Genomic DNA, 10,120 nt, shown 5'->3' with positions numbered 1-10,120 from the left:
CACACACACACACACACACACACACACACACACACACACACACACACGGGGGAAGGGAAGGACATACCAGATCCAGCTTCTCCCTTTTCTCTTCTGAGAAGCGAATGAGACCATTTCATCCAATAATTCTGCCTATCCCCTACCTCCAGGGGCTGTGGTGGCCCCACACTCCTAAGGCAGGTGGGACCCTGAAGCACCCTTCCATCTGAATTTTAGGGCCAACTCGGAGGGTAAGGATGCTTCCCTCAAGTCCTGAACCATCTATCAAGGAACAATTCTCTCCTTTGTGGACACACCGAGGTCACGTGACTTTGGTAGTCATAGGGCTAACACTTCTACAATGCTTACTGGGGTGCCAGGCTGGTTCACCCACTTGACACATTCGATTCATTTAATCCTCACAGTGCGTATGCCCCGTGAAGCAGGTACGATTGTCGTTCCAATTTTACATACAGGGGAACCGAGGGCGAGAGAAGCGGAGTCACCTGCCCAAGGTCACACGCTCGTTGGGTGAAAGAGCCTGGCTCCGGAATCCATGCTCTTAACCATTACGTTCCACATGTCTCTTAGAGGCATCTGGAGGACAGTGACGACCACTGCCTCCCTTGACGAGGGATGGGGAAACTCATGAATTTGCCCTTTCTGGTCTCAGAGGGGCTGGGGAGTGAGGATGGGGAGACACTGTGGCCTCCCACCATGAGCATAGGCCATGGTGCCTGGCACAGTGTAGGGGCCCTCCAAACATTTGTGGACTGGAAGTCAGACAGACAACCCTCCTCCACTGACCTCAGAGACGGCACCTTAAAAAAATTCCCTCTTACTTTAAAACCTAAAAAAAATCAAATCCCCATTCCCACTGTTGGCAGCCTGATGTGCCCTCCCACCTTTCTCCACGCCTACACAGGCACATACAACCACAGGCCCGGGGCGCCCCACCCGAGACCAGCAACCCTCCCTCCCAGGGAACTTCACAGAGGAAAGGCCCAGACTGCTGAAGGGAAAAGTACAAGCAAGAAAAGGCGTCAGCAGGGAGAGCCGGACAGTCAGATAGAAGGTCAAGACCATGCGGGTAGCGATCACCCCATGGGACCTGACGCCTCCCTGCCGTCACTCCCTGCCCTCGCCCAAAGCCATCCTCCCCACAAGGAGCGCCGAACATGCCCGTCCCTTAGAACCTGGAAGAAGCTGACGTGAACACCCGGGAAGGGTCCAACAGCAAGCCAGGGTGGAGGGGCGTTCGAGGTCCACCTGCCACCCCCCAGGCCACACCCCTACCTTGAACTCCCCGACAACCTTGCGCAGGGCACGGTCCAGCTCCTCAGAGGAGACGCGCACGTAGGTGAAGTCGATGAAGTCACAGTCCACATCCTGGGTGCCCACGGTGCCGATGGAGTAGGTGCCCTCCTTCTTGTAGTGGAACTTGCCCGTGCTGCGGTGTAGAAGCACGGTGTGCAGCACGGCCAGCATGGCCTCCTCCACCTGCCGCCCTTCCACCGACACCTCCAGCACCTCCGAGCGACAGTTCATCCTGCAGCCGGCAGCCCACACCGCGCTGGGGGACAAGAATAAAGACGGGGGAGCTTCACCCCAGCCAGGGGCCACCCTGCAAGAGCAGCCAGATCAGAAAGCGGACACCTTCTCGATGACCTGCATGTCACCTGTCACGTCCTTTCTGGCCCAGCCAGCCTCCACTTACGTGGCCCTCCTCTGCATTTCAACGACACATACCATCAAAAAGACTCTTGGGATCAGAAAGGGAGGGAGCCTCAAAGTCACAGTCCAAACAACCAGCCAAGGCTTGACTTCGGTACAGCGTTCAGCGCAGTTTACAGCAAATGTTCACTGCGCGACAGGTATCAGGCACTGGCCGTTCAAAGACAAGAACAGCCCCTGCCCTTGACAGGCCACAGGAATGCAGGAGAGAAAGGCAGGTAAATGTTACCTGAGTGGCAAGAGTACAAGGTGGGAGTAAAAAGAAGAGACAGATTGAAGTCTGACTGCCTGGGACCTTGAACGACCAGGTTAAGGCATCTGGATGGTGCTGAGGGCAGTGAAGAGTCGATGCATCACTGTGCCAAGGTCAAATCTGTGCATCAGAAAGTTAACTCTGGGGCCCCTGGGTGGTTCAGTCAGTTAAGTGTCCAACTTCGGCTCCGGTCATGATCTCACGGTTTGTGAGTTCGAGCCCCGCGTCGGGCTCTGTGCTGAACAGCTTGGAGCCTGGAGCCTGCTGGAGCCTGGAGCCTGGATTCTGTGTCTCCCTCTCTCTGTGCCTCTCCCCCACTTGTGCTCTCTGTCTCTCTCTGTCTCTCTCTCAAAAATAAATAAAATGTAAAAAAAAAAAAAAAAAAAAAAAATTTAGAAACTTAACTCTGGATAAAAACCAAAGGATGGCTCTGAACTATTTTGTGGTCAGAAACTGCTCTGGGAAAGCAGTGAAAACTATGAAGACTGGGCTTTAACACCTGACTCACATACACACACACACACACACACACACACACACCCCAAATCTCACCTAGTTCCAGAGCCATCCACAGACTCTGAAGTAGAAACTCTCAGATTTAAAGCAGAAAGGCTGGGCAAGAAGTCCAGTTAGAGGCCACAACAGTAGGGATGGTTACAAGGGCAGCACAATAGGATGTGGGGGAGTGAAGTGCAAAGTGTGGGAGTTTTCATGTCTAACAGTCCTGGTTTGGACCCCAGCTCTCCTCTACCATGCTCTGTGGTCTTACGCAAATCACTCAACCTCTCTGAGGGTGTTTTATCCGTCAATTTGGATTCTTGTGAGGATCAAATAAAATTGCCTACGTAAAACGCAGTAGAATAGTGGTTAAGAACAATGCCAGACAGCCCAGGTTGGAACCCCAGCCGTGCCACCTGCTCACCGCATGATCTCGGGCAAGCTACTTAACCCCACTGTGCCTCAGTTTCCCATATCTATATAAAGGGGCTATTAATAAAAGCTACCTCGCAAGGACTGTCTCAGGGACTGGATGAGTTAGCATCTGTAAAGCACTTAAAGCAGTACCTCCCAAGGAGTAAACAGTAAGCGTTAGCCACTATAATTCGTTATAATATCATTTCCGCTGAGACAGGACACACGCTACAATACAGCACCGGGGGACAGACTGGAAAGGGAAGAACAGACTTGAGAACCAGACCTTGGGAAGTAACTGAACAGGAGCCCTGAAGGAGAAGGAAGGGTCAAGTTCCCTCCTGCGGGTTCGGCTTAACACACCTCTCCTGACAGGGAGCTCGGTCACCCCTCACAGCAGATCATTCCATCTTCAGACAGCTCTACCCAGTTGTTCCTTCTACAGAAAGGATCTGCCCCTTACTGCTTCAAACCACTGGCCACAGTGCTTTTGTTTTGGTTTTAAGTAATCTTTACACCCAACCCGGGCCTCAAACTCACAACCCTGAGATTAAGAGTCATGTGCTCTACTGACTGAGCCAGCCAGGCGCCCCTAACCACCAGTCATAGTCTGGATGTCAGGAGCCACACGGAGTAAGTCTCACCCCTTTTCCACTAATGTGCCTTTCTGATACCTGGAAGCGACTCTTTCATCACCCCTTACCCCAACCACAGGTTAAGGGTCCCCAGTCCCCATAACACGCCAGCTGGACATGACATCTTATCTGGCAGCTCTCTTCTAAGTGTATTTGTCTCAATCCCCATAATACAGCAGTGCTCAGCAGTGAACACGAGGCAGTCTGTGGACAGCTCAGAGATCAAGCTGGTTCTGCCTCTCACTCGGCTATCAGCCCGGGTCTACCTGTCCTAGCAGGCATCTCTTCACGAGATGTTATACAGTCTTGTCTCTCCCACTAGACCTTTCCTGGAGGGCAGGGACCAGATCATACTCGAAACTGGAAACTCAGTACTCAGAAAGTACTTACAAAGTAACTGCTCAATTCACCCTGACCCAGGAGCTCCAGGTCCTTCCGAGGGCTACTGAATTGGCTTCTACACTCAGGAGGAGGGGGGTTCCCCCGCTCATTTCTGCCCTCTATTCACACGCTTCCATTCATACTCCCAGTTCTGGTCCAGCTCCCCCTTCTTCCACCACTTCCCCCTCTTGCGTCCCCCACAAACCTCCAAACAGGCCACTGGAGCGCCTGGGTGGCTCAGTCAGTTGAGCGTGGGACTTCGGCTCAGGTCATGATCTCAGCGCTGGTGGGTTTGAGCCCCACATCCGGCTCTGTGCTGACAGCTCAGAGCCTGGAGCCTGCTTCGCGTTCTGTGTTTCCCTCTCTCTCTGCCCCCCCCCCCCCCCCCCTTGTGTTCGTTCGTTCTCTCTCTCTCTCTCAAAAATAAACATTTTTTAAAACTTAAAAAAAAAAAAAACAGGCCACTTTTTTCTTTTGCCCCACGCCCAGGCTCTTCCCTCATTCTAAGCACTGTTGTAGGAAACACTCCTGCAGGAGGCCAGTACTGACCAACTCCAGCCTCCTTCCCACAGCAAGCCACCTCTGGTCTGTGATGAGCCTGTCTGTCCCCTTCCCCTCACCCCCGCCTCCGGTGAGCAGCGAGCCCTCCAGAGCAGGGCGCGAGAAGTCGCCTCCCTCTGGTCCCCCTCCAGGCCCAGGTCTGCAGAGCACTGGGCCATGCTGGAGCCCCGGGCACCCCCATGCCCACTTACGTGTACAGGCTGGAGCGCGGGTGACTCAGGCTCTGCCCATGCCCTTCCTCCTCCCCACGCGCAGGCGCCCACTCCGCAGGTGCTCTCCGACCTCCGCGCCTGCGGCTGAGCGCTAGGGACGGACTAAAAGCAAAAACAAGGCTCGGCGTCAAGACACTCTGGCGGGCCGCAGAAGGACCCTCCTCCCGGGTCCCGTTTCTCCCACCGCCACTACTCCAAGGTCCAGGGTCCGGGGAGGAGCTGCCTCCTGAGGTCCCGGGGGTGGCGCCCCGAGCCCACCCCGGCCGCGCTCTGGAGTTCGAGGCGCGCCGTCCCTCCCGCCGGCCTGGGGAGTGCCCGCGCTTGCACCCGGGAAGGGGGCAGACGGTTAAAACGGTCCCCCACCTCCGGAGCCCGCGTCCGAGAGCCCACGACGGTTCGGTCCCCTAGCCGCGGGCGCCAGGCCACCGCGGCAGGAGGCGGCGCCGGCGGCGGAAGTTCGCGCCTCGGCACCCCCCCTCCCAGCGGGGCGGGTTCCACCGGCTCCATCGGCCTCCGGCGGGGGCGCGAACTCCCGTCCGGCCGGGCTCCGCAGCCAGCGCAGCCGCTCGGTCCGCCTTACAGTCACGCCGGCGGACACAGGGAGCCACATACTGCTCCGCAAAAACATGCTACTTTTTTCTTGATTACCTCTCGCGTTTTAAGATTTGAGGGTGAGAAGTATCCCCCTCTCTTGGACGAGTCCATTCACTCCCACCACCGAGAATGTTGTTGTGTTTCGGCTGGGACCACGCACTTCCGCCATAGAGATGAGACGGAAGGAGAGGCCAGTGAGCTCTGTGCCGCCTCCCAAGGCGGAGAGGAGTCATCGGCGGCGAGCCAGTCCCCAACTCTGGGCGCAGAGCCCTGGACGGGGCGTCTATCCCTCAAGATGAAGGGGGTGCCATTTGGAGAGGTGTCCTGGAGATGATTCCAAGCCAGGGCGCTGCATGATGCTGAATGGATGGCAAAACTTTAGCTTGGCCAGTGTGCACAATAGACAGGATCCCTGGCCCCACAATGCTGGAGAAAGAGGCTTAACCTTAGTCTGTTATCTCCATACAGGGCCATTACTTAATGTTCTACCGTGACCGATCTGGTAACAATTGTAAGGCTCGTAATTCTGCCATCGCCCCCTGTGTCAGCATCTTGACATCACTCATCTTTTCTGTATCACTCATTTTCTCCTGTATAAGGGAGGCGCTGTTGTGACGATCACAAGAAATAATTCATATGAAAGACCTCTGTGGAATGTAAAGTGTTATGCGAATACGAGTGCGTTTTTAGTGCTCTGTAACTTCTGGGAGCATATCTGGTATTCCGTGTACATTGTAAGCCCAGGGCAGGCAGAAGTTTGTTGTTTTGTTAGTGGTCACAGAGCCTGGCATGCCCCAAAGGAGACACTCCTGAGTTGTTTACTTGAGGATTAGGATGCTCATTTTCCTAACACACATTTTCTCTCCCCAAATCATAATAGATAACGTTTATTGAGTGGAATGTGAAGAGTATAATTCTAAGTGCTTTGTATATATTAATGTAAGCCTGATATCAATCAATCCTAGAAGGCCGATAAAGAAACAGACACTGGAAAAGGTTACGTAACTTGCCCAAGTTCACCCAGTAAGCGGCAGAGCCTGGGATTCAAATGCAGGAGTCCACAGGGCTACCGAAGTTCTCTTTCTGGTTTCTCCACCCTAACCCTCCCCATACACTACTGTTCTCCAATACACCCCATCCAAAGCCTGCTCTCTAGTGGGAAAATGCCTTCATTAGTAACGTTTGCCAGTGATGGCTGATTTGAACTACAGGACATCACTGAATGCAGAGTCCAGAATGAATGAAGGATCACATTTTGATCATCAGAGATAAAATGGGCTCTCGAGTAGCAGTACAAGCACCAGCTGGCTCCAGCACACCACTACCACCACCTACCCCCACCACCCCCCACGCACTTAAGGCTTCCCCTCTCCCATCCAGTTTTTCTAAACTCCTTTTCTGGCTGACCTTTACCCCCTCCTCATCTGTTCCCTATCCCTTCCCCCATCTCCCCCTAGTTGTGCCCTTGTGAAGCCTTGGTCTCTGGTTTGTCTCTGTCCCAGGTGCAGCTACCTCTCCCCAGGCAGCCTGGGAGTACCTCCAGGGCCTCAGCAAGAAGAAAGCTGCCTGCCTTACAGACCAGCAACCTCTTCCAGAGCATGGTCTTAACCAGGAGGGAATCAGCATAAAATATTGGGAGGGGAGAGTGCGTGAAGAGCAAAAAAAGGGGGGACCCAAGGAGGTTAGAACCAGCCCTGGGTGGGTGGGGGGATCAGAGCTTAACTCCCAGAGACTGCCAGTCAGTGAAGGGAGTGGCTGATCTCTCCTCTACCCTTGAGACCCTCCATCTCGGGGCCCTTCAAGGCCACTGTCCTGACTTCATAATCATCCCTGGTACCAATACTGATCCTTACGAGGCACACTGCCAGCAGTTCAAATGCACTACTGTGTTGATTTCTCCAGCTACCTTTGAAGGTAAATACAATTTGCTCCCAATTTACAGATAATGAAACTGAAGTTCAATGATAAGTAGTAACTTACTTTGATAGCTAATTTTATGTGTCAGCGTGACTGTGCCTCAGAGTGCCCAGCTATTTGGTCAAACATTCTGGATGTGTCTGTGCAAGGGTGTTTTCTAAATGAGATTAACATTTGAATCTAGTAGACTTGAGTAAATCAGACTACTGCCTCCCCTAATGAGGGTGGGCCATATGAAATCAGTTGAAGGCCCGACTAGCATAAAAGGGCTGACCCTGCCATGAGTAAAGAGAACTCCTGTCTGGCTGCTTTCAAGTTCAAGTTGGGACATTGATTTTTTGTTTTGTTTTTTTTTTTTTTTGGTTGTTTTTTTTTTTCTACTTTCACACTTGAGCTGAAATATCTGCTCTTCCTGGGTCTCCCACTTGTCAGCATCTGGAACTATACCCTCAGCTCTCTTGAGTCTCCAGCTTGCTGGCTGCAGATCTTGGGACTTGTCATCCTCCATAATTACATTAGCCAATTCCTCATAATAAATCTCTTCCTATAGATATGCATTCTATTAATTCTGTTTCCCTGTAGAACCCTGACTAATACACTTGCCAAGGCTGCATGCTTCTCCAGCCTCATTCCACTCACTCTTGTCCCTCCTCCAAAACTCATCCTGTCCCTGGAGCCTTCCCTGCCTGAGGATGAAGCCCTCCTCAGGGTCCTATGCCCATGTGGGTGATCCTGTCAGGGAGAGAGGGTCTTGGCCCAAAAAGTGAGTCGTGTGGAATGAATTATCCCACCCTGTGCCACTCCTTTGATGAGCAGGATGTAATCTTTTTTTTTTTTTTTAAGATTTTATTTTTAAGCAATCTCTACACCTAACCGTGGGACTGGAACTTACAACCCCGAGATCAAGAGCCGCATGCTCTACCGACTGAGCCAGCCAGGCGCTTCTTCAAGTTGTAATCGTTTATTCATTCACTCGTTCGTTCATTCATACCACACACAGGTAACTGTCCACACACTGTGCCCATGCCATACCAAGGTGGACAAATCGCAATGTGGCCCTCTGGGAGCTCAAAGTCTTGCAGAGGAAATGGACCAAGGGATACACCTGGGCAAGAGAACACAAGACATAGTATGAAAGAAGTGGCAGCCGTCTCTACCGGGACCAGAGGGGGCCAAGATTGAGACTACTGCTGTCAATCTCCGAGGGATGTCTGTGGGAGAGAAAGTGACACACTGAGAGTGGAGAAGAAGCCGAAGCGCTGCTCTCGGCAAGGTGGGACACCAGAAGAAAAATGGAAAGGCTGCGCTCCAGAGAGCACAGGATAGAAATGTGAAGGGACAGGCAAGAAGGAGGGAGGGGTTCCAGAAAAAAGTGGAGCTACAGGGAATTATGGGAGGGGGGGCTTCCTGGAGAAGGGGAAACACAAAGGCTTGGGGAGAGAGGTCTCATTGAGAGCAGAGGGTGGAAACTGAGGCTTCTGAGGCAGGAGAGACAAAGACAGAGAGAGCAGACTTCTCAGTCAGAGCCCAGCACCATGGCCAGCCAGGGAGCCGGGTGACTGGCTGAGGCCCTCGGAGCCAGGACGGCAGCAAAGGCCTGTGAAGGGCCCTTGAAGGCCAACCCAAGACCTTGGGAGTAAGCAGCTGGCTTTGCGCGGTGAGTGTGGCCTTGGATGGCCCCACCCCATTCTAGCATGTGCCCAGGGGAGAGCTGAGCCCTGAAGCTGGCCCTGCAGGCCACCCCCATTCGCTCCGGAGCTGACCCCAGTGGCGTCACAGGGAGTGACTCAAGCCCCAGCAACAACAATGAGTGGGACTGACGTCAGGCCGGGGGCTCCTGATGGTGCCTAGCCTGGCCGGGGTAGCCAGCACCCTGTCTGCTGACCCTGTAACCCTGGCCAGGCTGTGGGGCTGAGGAGAATCAGCTGTCGGACTTCTGACATCTGCCCCCTGGGATTCTGAGCAGGGGCTCCAACACCTCCCACCCCAACACCCCCTCCTCCGAGGCAGAGGAAATGGCTGGGCTTCCGACAGAGTGGCAAAGAGCGTGAGAAAGAGGCACCTCCCAGCTCCAACCTCATCAGGCAGCCTCTAGACCTGGCCCCGGCTCGGAGTTACCATGTCCGCAGCCTATTCTGGAGGCTGCGGGGATCTGTCCCTCGTGTTGCGGAAGGGCGGTGGGTGTCTTTCTCTGTGAAGGTCTCTGTGTTTGTCTCTCTGGCCAAGTTGGGGTGGGGATGGGGCTTTATTTCTGTGTCTGTCCTCAGGGGTAAGGGGCCTGTCATCTCTCTGTCCTGAAAGGTCTTTGCATCTGTCTCTTTGGGAGGCATGTGTGTATCTGTTCTTTGGGCCAGAGGATTCTGTGTGACTGTCTTTGCAAAAGGAGAGGGCTATTTACCGCCGCCCCCACCCCCAGTAAAGGGATCACTCTATGTACCCCCTGGTTTCTTGTCAGGCCAGGGGCATCTATCTATCCTCATGGTACCCCAGTTTACCTAGATTGGGGTCCAGGTCTCCAAGGCTGGGCTGGGTGGGGGCCTCGTCCCTCTGATGTGCCAGACCAGGAGGGCAGCTACAGTCAGCATGTTGCCTGCCTGGCTTGCAGCTGGGCACCGCTCCCTGCTAACACAGCATGAACCAGAACAGCGCCCCCACCCTTCCCCCGATGCCTCCCCTCCTGGCCCCGCTGGTGCCTCCAGGTGCCTGAGTAGGGGCGGGACAGTGCCAGTGCCTGGGTCAGACCTTGAGGAGGCCTCAAGTGGCCCCCCAGCCTGGCAGGATCAGGGCCCAGCAGGCGGCAGAGGGCAGCCAGGGTGGTAGGGAGAACAACGGGCGCATGGGGTGGAGGAAAGGAGGCAGAAACCCAGGCCAAGGCCTCCAGGGCCCCCTAGTCCTCAGACCCACTCTGAGTCTAGCTGGGGACCCTGGAATGGGCCACCTGC

At 54.2% G+C, this 10,120-nt stretch overlaps 1 protein-coding gene across 4 annotated transcripts in view; it reads right to left on the bottom strand.

Moving 5' to 3' along the window:
* Positions 1-5,378, bottom strand: part of ATG101 (autophagy related 101) — a 6,588-nt gene extending 1,210 nt beyond the window's left edge. The window contains exons 1-3 of one of the 4 annotated variants that reach the window (XM_049625512.1): positions 5,316-5,378; positions 4,647-4,769; positions 1,276-1,603 (exon numbers count right to left, since the gene is read on the bottom strand). In XM_049625512.1, coding sequence (XP_049481469.1) covers positions 1,276-1,527 — 252 coding nt within the window. In that variant the 5' untranslated portion in view covers positions 1,528-1,603; positions 4,647-4,769; positions 5,316-5,378. Of the gene's footprint in view, positions 1-1,275; positions 1,604-4,646; positions 4,770-4,851; positions 4,969-5,030; positions 5,129-5,315 lie in introns of those variants that run through there. The other 3 variants (XM_049625508.1, XM_049625509.1, XM_049625511.1) reach the window with 3 other exon arrangements.
* Positions 5,379-10,120: the final 4,742 nt, after the last annotated feature.

Source organism: Panthera uncia, chromosome B4, assembly GCF_023721935.1.
Source record: "Panthera uncia isolate 11264 chromosome B4, Puncia_PCG_1.0, whole genome shotgun sequence".
NCBI classification, from domain to species: domain Eukaryota; kingdom Metazoa; phylum Chordata; class Mammalia; order Carnivora; family Felidae; genus Panthera; species Panthera uncia.
The sequence above is the reverse complement of the archived record's forward strand: the minus strand, read 5'-3'. Positions and strand labels throughout refer to the sequence as shown.